Here is a 17,290-nt window from a genome sequence, read left to right on the forward strand (position 1 = left end):
AGAGTACTAATCCTATTTATGAAGGCTCCACTTTTATGACCTGATCGTTGCCCAAAGCCCCATCTCCAAATAACTTCATATGGGTATTAGATTTCAACATATGAATTTGTGGGGAGTCATAAACATTCAGTCCACACAGACAGGGTGTACAGATATTTGGTCAAACACTATTCTGGATGTTTCTGCAAAAGTATTTTTTAGATGAAATTAATACCTAAATTGGTGGACTTTGAGTAAAGCAGATTATCCTCCATAATGTGAGTGGACCTCATCCAATCAGCTGTAAGCCTTAATAGGACAGACTAACCTCCCTTCCAGCAAAAAGGAATTCTACCAGCACACTGCCTTTGGACTCAACTGCATTTCCTCCCTGGGTCTCCAGCCTACAGGCCTACCTGTAGATTTTTTACTCTTTCTCTGTGTGCCTCTGTTTCTCTCTCTCTCTCTCTCTCCCCCCATTCATATTCATTCTGTTTCTCTGGAGAAACCTGATTAATACCAATACTTATTAGATATTGGGTTAACTACTTTTAACACTCACAACAATATTGCCAAATAGCTATTATTCTCTCCAATCCACAGATGAAAAAACTTGACAGTTACAGAGGTTCAATATCTTAGTAAGAAAGGGAGGAGTCAAAAGCAGAGGGCAAAGCACTTATCATGTCCATGGCAGTGGCCGTAGTGGCTTCCTCAAGGATCCATTGCCAATAATATAGAGCCAGAATTTCAACCTAGAGCTAATTCAAAAGGCAGGAAAAATATATTGTCTTTATCTTTGTGCAAACACATAAAATGAATTCTAAACAAATGAAGTGACCTAAATTTGCAATTTGCAAATTTAGAACAAAGCTTGCAGGCTGAAAGAGTGCTCTTTCACCTACAATGTACTTAAAGTCTGACTAAAAGACATTTAAACCTGTTTTTCTCTGTTTAGGGTGGCATTTCCTGAAAACTTACCTTTATAGCAACAACTTTATCATAAGAGAAATGTAGTCTCTCTGAGGATACAGTTTAGAAAGGAAATTTTGTTTCATTCAAATGTTTCTAGAGAGGATAAATTTTTTAAAAACATTTTACTTATAGGCAAATTCTCCTCAAAGTTGACTACCCTTTCCAAATTACTGAATATTTTAATTTTATCATCCAATAAAAAATAACCTAGACAATTCATAAGAGAAATATAAAAATCATCTTCAAAAATGTGTTACCTGTCAAAATCAGAGTCCAGACGCTCAAAATTTTTAACTACTCTCAGGACCTGGATCTCCTGACTGTTGAAGCAAGGGGGCAACAATCCATGAATGTTCAACTGCTGTCTCTCTTCCAGGGTAAAAGCCAAGTCCTATAGAGAAAAGAAAAACACAATAAATTGAGGGAGAGAAAGACAAAAAGCATATATATATATATATATATGTATGCACACACAAATAAAATGCAACAAGGATATGGAATTAAAAATCTGAAGATATGGCATTGCTCTAAGCATGACAGATCTAATTCATGTGACTATGAATAAATCAAGTAAGCTCTCCATACCTCAGTTTCCATATCTGTAAGATGAGAATACTATTTTTCCAAAGCTGTGCCATTCAGGTATTATTAGGATGAAATCAGATAGTGGATGGGAGGAAACTACTTAAAGGCACATAAATGAAAGAGATGTAATCAACATTATTAATCTCAGTAAACATAAAAATAAAGTTATTATAAGAGATTTTAAAACTACGAATATGGGTAGGTCACCTGTGACTGACTGTGCTTCTGCCTCTAAACTAGGTTGGGAAATTCCTTATATGATTCTAAGGTACCTGTTTCAACATTCCTCTCCAGAGTTATCTCCTACAATTCTTATGCACTCCCAGGCACACAAAACTTCTCACCGTTGCCTGAATACCACACTTTTTTATCCTTCCATGACACATAGTTAAGAATGTCTTTTTTCCCTGCTTCTCTGCCCTTCAAACCTTACCTCAAATGCTTCCTCCTCTCTAAAGCCTTTCCAGACTCACCTAGCATGTCCATTACAACCCTATTATTACATATATATTATTTATTTATATGAACACTGATTGTATAAGACAGTAATAACAACAAACTATGGAGCTCCAAAGAAAACCAAACAAAATAGAAATTATGGATTGATGCAAAAATCAGAATGGACCTAAGAGATTTTCTGGGATATAGTACGAGTACAAATAATAGCAGGGCAGCCCCCATAGTCATTAATAGAAGAGAATGATCTGGTGGATTGAGATAAGAAGTCCTCTGGAGAAGACTCCCATTGGAGATACTGAAGCCCAAGAGGTTTCTTTGACTAGTCTATGACTGCTGTTTCTCTGGATCCGGTCAGTGTTATGATTTGAATGCTTGTGTCCACCCAAAATTCATATGTTGAAATCTTCACCCCCCAAGGTGATGATGGCATTAGGAAGTAGGGCCTTTGAGAGGTGATTAGGTCATGAGGGCAGATCCCTCATAAGTAGGATCAGTGCCCTTATAAAAGGGACCCCAGAGAGCTTGTTCACCCCTTCTGCCATGTGAGGACACAGCAAGAAGACCACCATCTGTGAACCAGGAAGCAGGCCCTTCACCAGACACTGACTCCACTGCACCTTTATGTTGGATTTCCCAGCCTCCAGAAGTGTGAGGAATAAACTTCTTTTGTTTATAAGCCACTCAGTCCACAGAATTCTGTTAGGGCCTGAACAGACCAAGACAGCTGGGTTTCCTCATTGCGACCTCTGCTATTTCTAGACAACCTGGATGAGTAGGAACGTGTTCACTAACTTTGCATTGAGTGATTCTACAACCATCCTCCTCTGTCCATGAAAACTTCTTGCAATGACAGAATAGTGACTCCTAAGTACTTGTGAAGTTTATTACTTGGGGAAAAAAGATAATTGAGTTCATCCCAGAGGGAGATGACAGGTCCTGATTGGTGAGTAATGAACATGTCCAACCCCAGGAAGTTTATGAAAGAGGTCAGTGGATGAACAATCCTCTCTTTATTCTAATTTTTCATACGGATAGGGCCATCAGTTCATGTCACTGATGGAAAGGCTTATGTTTAATTAGCCTCCTGGGTCAGGGGAGCAGACTAAAGAGAGACAAATGGATCTGTCCACTGAATAACCCCCTGGTAGAGCTCTCTAAGTTGGCTGCAAGAGCTAGCAGGGAACATTGGTTCCAGAACCTCCCGTGCAAGAAGCAGTGCACAACCTTGAATTCTCATATCTCCAAGTAATATTAACACAGCTGATGTCTACTTGTAAGATATTTTTCTCTATCAGCAGCCATTCTCATAGCTGAAAAAGCTCTCATTGTTACAGTTGAGGGTCCTCTGTAGTTTCAATGTGTATGAACAGCAGGATGATCCCTTTCCAAGAGGATAATCCAGTGTCCAGCTGTGAATGGCCCAATCACCCTCCCTTGGATGCCTAGAGAATAGCAAACAGTCCAGTCTTCCAGTCCTTTGCCAAGGAGTTCCAGCTGGCACCAGGAGACACATTTGGTGTTGCCTAAACTCTGCCTGCCATTTACTTTTTTATTTGTGGTTTGTGTCCCCACACAAGAATGAAAACTCCATGAGGTCAGGGGATTTTGTCTGTTTTCTTCACTGTTTTCTCCTAGTGCCTAGAACAGTGCTTGACAGAATTAAAACTCAGCAGCTTGTTGTATATATGATATAGAAAATTTTAAATATTCAACTTTAGAGACTAACATTTTTTAAAAACTATAAAATTGCTGTTCAGGAAATAAATTAGCATATTCATTCTGATAAAATTTTAACTTTTTTTTAATAGAGACAGGGTCTCACTGTGTCACCCAGACTGGAGTGCACTGCCCTTACCATACCTCACTGTAACCTCAAACTCCTAGGCTCAAGCTATCCTCCCACCTCAGCCTCTCGAGTAGCTGGGAGTACAGGCACATGGCATCATGCCCGGCTAATTTTCGTCCTATATTTTTAGAGATGGGATCTTGCTATGTTGCCCAACCTGGTCTCGAACTCTAGACCTTAAGCAATCCACCTGTCTTGACCTCCCAGCGTGCTGTGATTACAGGTGTGAGTCATCATACCTGGCCTACTTTTAAAATTTAAAGTAACCAAAAAGGGATATTTGTATGAAAAAGTTATCTATAAAATGGAAGACATACTTCACTTGTTAAGGATATAACTGGAAAGACTGATCATTTAAAACAAAATGTCATGAAATAACTCCTTAGAGTGAAACAAAATTATGTATAGTAATATATTTGAAAAACAAAGAAAAGAAAACAATAGATTTTTCTCTAACTAGAAAATGAAAAGCAAGAAAGGATAAAGCTAGCCTAAAGTTAAAGCCTCAAAAATATATGAATATATGTGAAGAAGCAGTAAATTTCTTAGTGGCCTTGAAAATCTGCCTGTAATAATAGTAATCAAAATATCAGTATTAGGAGAATAAGGCTTGTTGTCTGATGTACCAACATATGCTCCTTCATTCACTTAATAATGGCACTTAACAATCATTTATTCCTCTAGCTAGGCGGTCTTTTTACATAAATTTTCCAGTGGTCTGTTCTGAAACTAATTCCTAAATTAACAAGTCTCCCATATCTTATGCTATATAAATGATAACGTCATCTGGAAATCTTGACATTCTTTGATGTTTAATAACTACAAACTCCCATACACTCTTAGCCAAATTTTCCAAGACACACACACACAAGTGACCATGTCAGCTCTTCTAAAAACAACAAAACCTAGGGCTTAGAAATTTGAGGAACTGAGCCAAGTTAAAGTCCTATGATTAGGTTCATATTCTGTTTACCCTTTATAAGTTAAAAAAATTCAATGAATAAGTAAACTTAACTCTTAAAATCCCTGAATATTTTTAAATATACATATGGTACGATTTGATTTAAATGACAGCTTTTATTTTCCATACTAACAGACATATTCAGACATATATTTTGTAGAAATGTATAAACAGGTCAATTATGTCTGAAAATTGACAGTAAAATGTTTCAAAGAATTTTTCAAAGGATGTTTCAGGCAGAACGTGGTGTGGCTGTAATCTCAGCACTTTGGAAGGCCAAGACAGGAGGATCACTTGATGCCAGGAGTTCAAAATGAGTCTGAGCAACATAGTGAGACCCTGCCTCTACAAAAAAAAAAAAAAAAAAAAATTAGCCAAATGTGGTGGCTTGTGCCTGTAGTCCCAGCTACTTAGGAGCCTCAGGTGTGAGGACTGCCTGAGCCCAGGCATTTGAGGATACAGAGCTTTGATCAAGCCACTGCACTCCACTCCATTCTGGGCGACAGAGCACAATACTGTCTCTTTAAAAAAAAAAAAAAAAGAATTTCTATCTTAGTGGTCTATGCAACAAAAGATAATGCATCTAAATTATACATGCAGGTCCTAACTTTCACTTGATTTCTACTAAATCTTTCATGTAGTTGAAAAGATTAGATGTCTACACATATGAGGACTATCCAGAAAATATCCAGCCATGTACCTGTTCTCATCATATTAACAATGGCTGGATAGTTTCCAGACAGCCCTCATATATTAGGTTTCCAGAACCACCTGTAGGTTTAATTCCCTAAAAGCATCCTCATACACTCTAGGTTCAACCCTGTTTTTTCTACTTTTCTTTCATTCTTTCTTTTACTTTCCCTACTCTTAAAAAAAACCTTTTGGACTAGATCCCTAGACAGCAGAATGGCATGTTGTTTCACTGTTGTGGGTAGCAAACAGGACAACTATTCTTCTGGACTGTACTAATTAATCTATACATACCTTCTTAGGAAAACTGAGACTATTAAGCAGAAATGAAAATAAAAGTTCCTGGCATAACAAGGGACTTGTATGAGAAACTACACTTGCAGGCAGCCAGCATAACTGAGAAAGAAACTTTGTCCTAATTGATCAGAAACCATTACCATAAAAATGGAACAAATATATTCTTTATTGTGCACAAACCAGGCTTAAGGTTTCCAATGGACATCAAATAGTTGGACTTCTTTTTTGCCATGAATAATGATTAAAAGTAAATCAACCTGAACTGCAAAATGGGAAAACTTTATCTAATTCACAAAAATCTTTAAGATATATATTCTATACATGTATGATAATTCATTATGGTAACAATTTACTAACTTAAGTGTTTGAGGCCATGGTCCTAGAGACAGTTGTGTGTTCTGTTCAACTGGTATACCCCTAGTGTGTAATACCCGGCACGTCATAGTCAATCAACAAAAATGTATTGGATTAACTAATTAATTAATGATTTGCTATGACTAAAAAATTGCTATTCTATGTTTTGGAGAAGACAAAGCAGAAAAAGTGAAAAAGGAAGGTTTAAACAAGTAGTAAAGCAAGTGGAAAGTAATAATCACAAATAACTAGAATCAACCCAAAAGCCCTTCAACTGGTGAATGGATAAAACCTAGGTATATCCATACACTGGAATATTACTCAACAGAAAAAGGAACAAACTACTGATACATTAAACACAGATGAATCTTAAATGCATTATGTTAAGTGAAAGAATCCAGACTTAAAAGATTACATACTATATGATTCCACTTATATGATATTATAGAAAAACAAAATTATAGGGATAGAAAAAGATCAGTATTTGCCAGGGACTAGGAGTGAAAAGACAGGCTGACTTCAAAAGGGCAGCACAAGGGAATTTTTTTGAGGTGATAGAACTGTTCCTGATTATGGTACTGCTTACACAACATTGTACATTGTCAAAACTAACAGAATTGTACATCAAAAAGAGTGAATTTCACTATACTGAATTTTATTAGGCTTTATAAAGAGTCAATTCAGCAACTAATTTTCTCCTTAAGATTAATTTTAAATTACTTAAAAAGAAGAAATATAATTAAAATAACTATAAGTTGGCTTAGCAAATTACTGATATATTTCAGACTCCAAATCTTTATTTATTTATTTATTTATTTATTTATTTTTTTTTTTGAGACAGAGTCTCACTCTGTTGCCCAGGCTAGAGTGAGTGCCGTGGCGTCAGCCTAGCTCACAGCAACCTCAAACTCCTGGGCTCAAGCAATCCTCCTGTCTCAGCCTCCCGAGTAGCTGGGACTACAGGCATGCACCACCATGCCCGGCTAATTTTTTTTTCTATATATATTTTTAGCTGTCCATATAATTTCTTTCTATTTTTTTTTTTAGTAGAGATGGGGTCTCGCTCTTGCTCAGGCTGGTCTCGAACTCCTGAGCTCAAACGATCCGCCCACCTCGGCCTCCCAGAGTGCTAGGATTACAGGCGTGAGCCACCGCGCCCGGCCCAGACTCCAAATCTTAAAATATTCTTTTTTTATCAAGTTTGATTGTCTTTGAATTCTTTACCAAAATTTTTTCTTTTTTTTTTTTTTTTTTTTTTTTTTTGAGACAGAGTCTCACTCTGTTGCTCAGGCTAGAGTGAGTGCCGTGGCGTCAGCCTAGCTCACAGCAACCTCAAACTCCTGAGCTCAAGCGATCCTCCTGTCTCAGCCTCCCGAGTAGCTGGGACTACAGGCATGCGCCACCATGCCCGGCTAATTTTTTCTATATATATTTTTAGCTGTCCATATCATTTCTTTCTATTTTTAGTAGAGGTGGGGTCTCGCTCTTGCTCAGGCTGGTCTCGAACTCCTGAGCTCAAACGATCCGCCCACCTCGGCCTCCCAGAGTGCTAGGATTACAGGCGTGAGCCACCGCGCCCGGCCCAAAATTTTTTCATAATTTATGATTTCAACTGAATTACGTACAGTTGATTAATGGGACCTTGCAAATAACATGACTGATTTGTCCTAAGAGGTATTGCTCGCCATCAAAACGGTTTTAGAATTATTTTTTATTTCAAAATATTAAGGGGGTACAAATGTTTTTGTTACATAGATACCTTTTATAATGCTTATGTCGGGGCTTTTAGTGTGCCCATCACCCAATTAAAGTTCATTGTACCCGATAGGTAGGTTTTTACCTCCCCACTCCCTCCCCCCTTGCCCCCTTCTTGATTTCCAATGAACTTTACATCTCTTTGTGCCCATGTATGCCCATAAATTAGCTCCCAATTATTAGAGAGTACATGTGGTATTTGTTTTTCCATTCCTGAGATACTTCACTTAGGATAATGGTCTCCAATTCCATCCAAGTTCATGTAAAAGACATTATTTCATTATATATGCATACACACACGCGCACACACACACCCCACACACATTTCCTTAATCTACTCATGAATTGATGGGCATATAATTAATTTTAATAATAATTTTGGGGGCGAATTATTTATATATAAAGAGTACAGAAGGAGAGGTCTTTATATTTTTGTTACTTAATATTCTGGAATAAAGAGAGAAAACTGAGGTTCAGTTTTAAGTGTCATAATATTTTCAATTTATTAACATAGCTTACATGCATATTTTACATCTACAGAAAGAGAGGTGATACTAATTTGTTCTAGACACATTCCACTGAAGGGTTTCTTCTCCTAGGCTTCCAGAGTACCAAAAATTGTTCTTTGGAATTGATTGATTTTTAAATTCTAATTGACAACATAGATAATAATTTTTAGAATTTTCCTGGTGTTCTTAAAAAAAAAAAGTCAGCCAGATGACATGTATATTTCCAAGATAAAGTTTATATCAGAAAATAATCATATAAAAATGATTATTCTGAATGCATTTAGCTGTGCAAACAAATTCTTTACTGTTAGTCTCCTTGAAGAGGCAGAAAATTAATTATTTTAGACCAATAATATATTAGCCACAGCTTTTTTATGAAAAATTATTTGGTTTCATTATATAGCAATTTAACTCAGATCTGATATAAAGTAATTTTAATCTAGCAAAGTAAGGATTAGAACAATATATCTAAAATAGCTTTTGGGCTAAAACTTGACCCTAAAATTTACAGTAAAATATCATAACTTTACAACACCAAAAAATTATTTTATCCAGGTATTATAGGATATAGGCAAGTGTAACTATTCCGTAGTTCAAGTGACGTTTGCTAATTTAAATTTTAAAAAAAGACAGAACACCTCTACCTAAGAGAGCAAGTAGATTTTTAGAATATTGGATAACAAGTTTAAGTAATTTAAGTATTTCTCACTTAAAGGGTCAGATTATTGATCTTAAAGATTCTTTGTAGGGCTGAGTTGTTAGCCATCAATGCCAAAACTATATTTTCTCAATTATATCTCCAGAAATCATTAATAAGATTTCAAAAACTTTTCAGCAAGATGGAGTACAATTGTCCTCTAAAAAGTTTTAGACAAATTTCACAAAGTCACCAAACCAATAGAGAAGAGTAACTGCTGAATAACCAGACTGGGACTTCTCAGTAAACAACTGAAACTACCAGTGTACAGAAATGATGAAAAGTCCAAATCTAAGATCTAAGATTGGAATGTGTATGAATAATCCAAACCAATGGGTAATACTGATAGTAGAGTCCCTAGTTACCCCATGTACCTTCATATTCTTTTCTAAAATTTTAAATATGTGACCCAGACAAAAATCCTCTAAATATGCCTATGATTATATATATAGTGATTACTAATATAATGAGCCAGAAAGATCAGAATTACAAAATAACCTTCTATTGTGCCTTGGTTTGACTTCTTAACTCGGAGCTAATAGAAGAATCTATAGAGTATGAAAATTAAGTAGGAATTCAATACATTTAATTACCAATTAGATTACACATGAATTTGTAAATGTCCCTTTCTTCTTGTGTCCCTTGCCTATTCCTGAATGATGATCTCCTTCAAGAAGGCCTTTCAGCCCTCTCTCTGGATTAATGAGGTGTTCTCCAAAGTGCTATCACAGCATCGTGTGCTTCTGTCATATTTCCCATACATCATTATTTCAGCTTATTTGCTGTTTTACCCAGGTCTAGAGGTGGGGAACCTGCAGCTTTGGGGCAACACGTGCCCTTCTGGATCCTTGAGTTCGGCCTTTTGACTGAGTCAAAATTTTACAGAACAAATCTTTTAATAAAGGGATATGTTTTGTGAAGTTTGGATTAGGTCAAGGGGACATAGTTGGGGATCTGGAGGGCCACATGTGGCCTTGAGGCTGCAGGTTCCCCACTTCTATGCAGTGGGGACTGAGCTATTCATATTTGTATGACAGCCCCTAGCACAATGTCATGACAAAGCAGGGCCTCAATAAATTTTAAATGAACAAATGGATGCACAGATATATTAATCTGAAACAATGTTTCAGTTCTATATGGTTCCGTTCTATGTAGTTCTATTTTGAATAGCCAACTCACCTAATTAAAACTTCAAACTAAGATTTATTTATGCAATAGTACAAAGAATGCTTGTGATTTAAAATCTCCCAAATAATAATTAAGCTTTCCACATATATATGAGAAAATCATTTAATTAAACTAATCCACTATTAAAAACTTTTTAAGTTTACGTTAACCAGGCATCCAAGATCAACTTTGGGTTGACCAAAAGCCATATCTACATATCAGTATAAGTGCCAGGGCTTATGAGTTTTTTTTAAAGTACCTTCATCTTGACCAGGGTTTCTCAATCTCAGCACTAGAGACATTTTAGGCCACACAATTCTTTGTTGTAGGTAGCTGTCTAGTACATTTTTGGTATATTATAGGTTGTAATAATCCATACACTCGAAATTTACATGTACACTTCACCAGCAAATGTGAACAAATGGTAACACAAGGCTAAAGAGCATTCTATTAATATGTGGACTTAGGTCAAAGCTTGAGTCACAAGTAGACATTATTTAACACTGATTTGGGGCAAGAACTTAAGTTGTTTGCGGTTAAATGTAAGAGACTCGCCTCAATTTTCGCATCTACTAAATAAGAGTAATCAAATATTTATTGAACACACAGTGTTAATATATGTTATGTGTGTCTCACTGGGTTGTTGGGAGGCGAAAAAGAGATCAGATATTTTGGCATCCTATGTAAATTATGAAGTGCTATATGAATGTCTGCGTTATTATAATAAGTTTAAAATGAAGTCACTAATATACAAGTGCTAAGTGAATACTGACTTTTATTCTTCATATCCCAGTATTGTGAGAAAGTTTCTGAGTTTAAAAATCAGTGTTAAGAGACCCAGGTCGGTATTTTCTGTGAAGAGCTCCCTACCAGAGGCCCTTAACCTAAGATTCATGGACCTAATTACAGACCCTCAAGGAATCGGTGAATAAGGCGGCCTGAATTTGGACATCTTTTTCACTAACTCTATCAAATTTAGTATTTTCTCCCACTATAAGTGAAGGCAATAAACAAGAGAAATAGTAGTAGTTCCTGTGTCTTTGTCGTAATTAAAATAATATTTTTGTATCACATTACATTTGTGGCATATATTTTGAAATACCATTTATCTTCTTCGTTAATTTGAAATTACAGTAGTTTTAGACCTGCAATAAGGTTTTTTTTTTAATAATATGTATAGGCATGCAGGCTAGTGGTGTCGACAACCTTCATACTGATCTCCTTAAAACATAAAATTTTACTTTCAATTGTCCATATTTAATCTATTGTCTTGCTATATGTTTTTAATAAAGAACATATCTTACAACATCACACATGTATTTAATATTTTAATATCTGTATTTCATAATAATTGGTTTCCTTTGTAACACTATGTATACTATTTATTTTAAAGCATTGCCTTAAGGAGTCCACAGGCTTCACCAGCTTTCCAAATGAGGCTTTGGCACAAAATGTGTTAAGAAGTGTTACAAAGAGCTATGCTTCAGATTCATAAGGGATATATACCTGAGACATGATATTCCCAGAAATGCCACAAGATGGCTTTCTTAGTTCAGATCCACAGTGAAGATTTTCCGAACTGTTTTCTGTCTCCTTTTACTATTAACTTTATGGGAGATTGTGAAGCTATCTGTATTGGTGAGAGTTCTCCAGAGAAACGGAACATATAGATGTACGTGCGTGTGTGTGCATATATAAATTTATTGTAATTATTATAATTGGCTCATGTGATTATGGAGGCAATAAGTCCCAAAATCTGCTGCCACCAACCTAGAGATTTAGGGGAGCCAATGGTGTAGTTCCAGTCTGAAAGCCAGTAGGTTCAAGACCCAGCAAGATCTGACATTTTAGTCTGAATCCAAAGACAGAAAAAAGAAAAAAAAAAAAAAATGGTGTCCCAGATTCAAGACAGTCAAGCAGGAGGAGCTCCCTCTTACTTAGCTTTTTTGCTATTCAGTCCTTCAACTGATTGGATGAGGCTCACCCACATCAGGGAGAGTGATCTGCTATATTAATTCCAATGTTAATCTCATCCGTAAATACCCTCACCAACACTCCCAGAATAATGTCTGACCAAACATCTAGATACCCCATGGCTTAGGCAAATTGACACATAAAATTAATCATCACACTTACCATCTATTTTTCAAGTAATATCTGCTGGGGGAATGCTTACAATGTTTACAGGCACAGATAGTCGCAGAAGCTTACAATCTAGAGAGTTTACCAGGATATTAGATAAATAGTTACATAAGTAACTATAAAATAACAATCATGGTAGTAAGTATAGGGAAAAGAAAAGGAAAAACTCAAGCTCTAACTTAATTTAGGGGGTTAAAAAGAAAGAGTCCACTGAGGAGTGATGTTAAAATGAGATCTGAAGGCTGACTAGAAAAATAGGAGTTGACCAGGTAAAAAGCCAGGGGTAGGAGTACAGTAGACAGCATGGGCATAAAACCTGATGCAGAAAAGCTGGGCTTCTTGAAGAAAGTATAGGGAAGGAAAATGTATCAACTGTGAGAAGAATGATAAGAGAGGGCCACTAGAAAGACAGGCAGGAATCAGAGCAGGCAAGTCCTTGTCAGACAGATAAAAAGGTTTGTTTTGTTTTTAAAATTTTTTTTATTTCAGCATATTACGGGGGTACAAATGTTTAGGTTACATATATTGCCTTTGCCCCACCCAAGGCAGAGCTTCAAGCATGTCCATCCCCCAGACCATGCACACCGCACCCATTAGTTGTGAATATACCCATCCCCTCCTCCCCTGTCCCACTTGCCTGACACCTGATGAATGTTATTACTATATGTGCACTGAAGTCTTGATCAGTTAATACCAATTTGATGGTGAGTACATGTGGTGCTTGTAAAAGTTTTAAACATTATCCCAGGAAGCCTCATTATCTTTCCTGACTAGTTATTCCATTTCATGAAAATGCTGCGAGTGAGTAAGCAGTACTCAACCCACAATATTTACCAATCACCATATTAAGGAATCCCCAAATAAAGCCAAGCTTAGTTTAAAAAAAAAAAAAAAAGGGAAAACAATGCCTCAGAACCAGTTTCAGTGTACCAGGCAAATCACTGATGGATTAATCTGGGATCATGATTCTCAATCTGTTTTCCACGTCTCTATACAATTCACATATATACTCCTACCTGAAACATTTTTCTTGGTAACAATACCTCCTATCCACCACACTAAGGACATATCTGATTCATGCCTTACATCAATAACATTTTAACTCTGAAAAGTAAAAAATATACTCCATATAATATCTCCAGTATATAATGGAAACACTGGGGAAAACAGTGGCTGCCTCTGGGAAGGGGAACCAGCCAGTTGGGGCACACAGAAGTGGGAGACACACTTTTCATATTTTTATACCTTCTTATTGTTATATAATGAAGGTATACGGCTATTTTAAAAATATTAAGAACCACTTAATCTAAATCTCTGAGAACATTATAATTATATTTAATATTTACATTTGTTAAATCTTGATCTTTTTGTTTTCTGGCAGCTCTAGCTACGGTAGAGGCTGCTAATTGCCTACCACAACTTCTATTTCCCTCTTCCTCCCTAGTTATAGAACCTAATATTATTTGGGGTGGCAATACATTCAGTAAAAGACATTTTCTGACTCCCCTGTAGTTATACATTGTCATAGGACTGAGTTCTGAACAATGACATGTAAGTGGAAGTGCTATGTGGGACGCGGAGAAGGCTCCTTAAAGAGAGGGACCCCACTGGAAAGTGGGCCTTCTCGTGTTTCCCTGATTTCCTTCAGCAGCCACCTTGGAAAGTGTACATGGTATCTGCAGACCTACAGTCAGTTGAGACCCACGAAGTGATTTTGAAGATGACAGAGCAGCCACAGAGAAGCCTATGTTCCTGATGACTCTGTGGGCCCACTAAACAGCCCTGGACTGTTTACCTCTGATTTCCTTCATGTGAGAGAGAAATAAGCTCTCTTAATTAAGTCATTGTTGTTTTGATTTTTTTGTTATATGTAGCAAAACCTAATCCTAAATGATATACTGGTCATCCTTATAGTCACTAAAGGGAAGAGATTCTCCAGTACACACCCAACAGCATATAAAAGAGGGTATTGTCCATTCATCCTGCAAAGAAGGACGTGAACTGGAGACAGGTTACAGCAATATCTGGAAGATAGAGCAGAGCTATAAGAGTGTTACTTCAAGAATTATCCCTAATTCATCCATTCAACAAATTTCCACAGAATACTTACAGTATTTCAGCTCCTATGAGCAACTATGTTGAAAGAAATATCTACAATGCAAACCAGTATAACACACCTACCCGCCTCCACGAAGAAATTTTGAACCTCAAAAATTCTGTAGTATAGATTTTCTCCTTCACAGCACAAAGAGGGGCAGAAGTGAGGTATGTAGTTATCAAAAAGGCAAAACATCTTTCTAAATCCTTAGAGTACAGAAATTTTATAAATTATGTACAGAGTTATTGTCTTACATGAACAATTTCCCACAGAATAATCTTTAATATTAATTTTGATTTATACAGCAAATATGTACCTGGTAAAATGGGAGAAAATGTGAATATACACTTGAGAGTCAAGTCTCTAAAGTTAGACTGAGCTTCACACATTCACACCTTAAAAATAACTGTCTGAAGGCCTGGTTCTGTGCAAAATGGTGAGTGTACTATATTTTTGTCTCTCTCTCTCTCTCTCCCTCTCTCTCTCTGAATCCTGCAATAAACCTTGCACAGAATGCACTGAGCAGCTATTAGAGACTCTGAAAAGTAAATGTTAGCAAAAGAATTGAGGAAGAAGACCAGAATCTAAAGTAACAACACATCAGAAGTGAGTTTCCTGGGTTTTTTCCTCCAGTATGGCCTGGCTTTTATTCCCCCTCTGTAATCAACCGACCTTGAATCAAAAGCAGTGGAAAAGTTGGAAGTGCAAGTGACTGTGGACAAAAAGAGTGGCAAGAATGGTCTAAGAATCAGGAACGGGGACTTTTAAAGGTCACAAAGAACGAAGAATATCCAGTATTCTTTTCCATTCCCTCCAGCCCCAACCCCCAGGTAATTCCATAGGGGGTGGCAGAAGCAATGGCCACCACAGAAGCCTAAAATTCTAAGGGAAGGGAATTATTATTATTATTATTTTTTTTTTTTTTTTTTTTTGAGACAGAGTCTCACTCTGTTGTCCAGGCTAGAGTGCCGTGGCGTCAGCTTCGCTCACAGCAACCTCAAACTCCTGGGCTCAAGCAATCCTACTGCCTCAGCCTCCCGAGTAGCTGGGACTACAGGCATGAGCCACCATGCCCGGCTAATTTTTTCTATATATATATTTTTTAGCTGTCCAAATCATTTCTTTCTATTTTTTTTTTTTTAGTAGAGACAGGGTCTCTCTCTTGCTCAGGCTGGTCTCGAACTCCTGACCTCGAGCAATCCTCCCGCCTTGGCCTCCCAGAGTGCTAGGATTACAGGTGTGGGCCACCGTGCCCGGCCATCATTCTTTTTAACTAGAGGAAACCGACCGGTTCCAACATCTTGGGTCAAATGCCTGTTCCTACTTTTTCTCTGTCTTCCAGTCACATCACCCAGATGCAAATGCAGTTGGAAGAAGTACACAGCAGAGCAGGAAACTAAAGGCCCAGTTTTCTGGGCAGAAGGCTGGAAAGCGGGTCCTCAGGGAGACAGAATATATTAGAGAGATCACAGAAAGGAGGGAACTCAAGAGAGCGATCCCATACAGTTGTATATGAACTCCTGGGCTCACCTCTGAGCTATACGTGCATAGATCTGACCTTAAACAGCATACGAAAGGCTCTGAGAACTAAACTGTGGAGTAGACCACTGCACAGTCCCACTTTAGCCACTGGGTGGTACAAATAATGGACAAATCCAAATACCCTTACTGAGTAGGTTTTGAAAACTTAATTGCTATTGGAACCACAGGCAATAGAAAGTGGGCCCAACATGCAAAATGACCTAACCAACTTGAGTGACTGCTAAATAAAAAGAATAGCATTCCCCTTAAGAATCCTGTTTCTCATCAGAAACAAGGGAGGAAAGGAGGAAGTAGAATGGCATTTTTAAACTCTTAACAGAAAATAACTGTCTACTCAGAATTCTATAACCTGTGAAAATATCCTTCAGAAATGAAGGTAAAATAAAGACATTCTCAGAGGATGGAAAACTAAGAAAACTGGTCTCCAGCAAATTTGCTCTAAACAAAACATTAAAGGAAATTCTTTAGATGGAAGGGAAATGATACCTGAGGAAATGTGGAGCATCAGGAATGGAACAACAGCAACAGAAATAGTAAATATCTGCATAACTATAACAGATTGTTTCCCTCTTAAACTCTTTAAAATATGTATAACAGTTAAAAATAAAAGTTATAAACATTACATTAAATTATTATATTTAAACGTTTATTCTGCTAAATTTGACTGGCTTTAAAAAATACATAAACATCTATATAATATATGTATATAAATGTAAATGGATATAATACATACAACTAACATAAACAGAGGAAAGTAATGAGACCTAAACGATAGTAAGGTTTCTACATTTCATCTCAAGTGGTAAAATGTTAACTTTAAGTAGACTGTGAAAAGTTCAGTATGTATATCATAACTGCCAGAGCAAGTACTAAAAAAAAGGCTATACAAAGAGATACTGTAAAAAACTCAACAAATAAATTAAAACGAAATAAAAATATTCTAACAATAAATAATTAGGTGGAAAAAAAGAAATAGAGGAATGAAAAACAGAGGGAACAAATAGATACCTAATAAAATGATAGAAATCCAAACATAATAATTATATTAAATATAAATTGTCTAAAGGCACACATAATAATTCCATTAAATGTTAATGTCTCCATATTATGTATTAAGCTTTAATTCTCAAAGGAAAATTTAATACTTTTTTCCCATTTTCATATTTGATCAACTTAATTTTCTCATGATTTGAGAAAACATAAATTTCCTGAGAAATTTAAGGAAGAAATTCCT

At 36.6% G+C, this 17,290-nt stretch overlaps 1 protein-coding gene across 1 annotated transcript in view; it reads right to left on the minus strand.

The window, feature by feature from the left end:
- Positions 1 to 17,290, minus strand: part of ME1 (malic enzyme 1) — a 168,760-nt gene that overhangs the window by 144,678 nt on the left and 6,792 nt on the right. The window contains exon 2 of the mRNA XM_069487911.1: positions 1,212 to 1,345. Within this exon, the coding sequence (XP_069344012.1) occupies positions 1,212 to 1,345 (134 nt within the window). The remainder of the gene's footprint in view (positions 1 to 1,211; positions 1,346 to 17,290) is intronic.

Source organism: Eulemur rufifrons, chromosome 15 (genome assembly GCF_041146395.1).
Source record: "Eulemur rufifrons isolate Redbay chromosome 15, OSU_ERuf_1, whole genome shotgun sequence".
NCBI classification, from domain to species: Eukaryota; Metazoa; Chordata; class Mammalia; order Primates; family Lemuridae; genus Eulemur; species Eulemur rufifrons.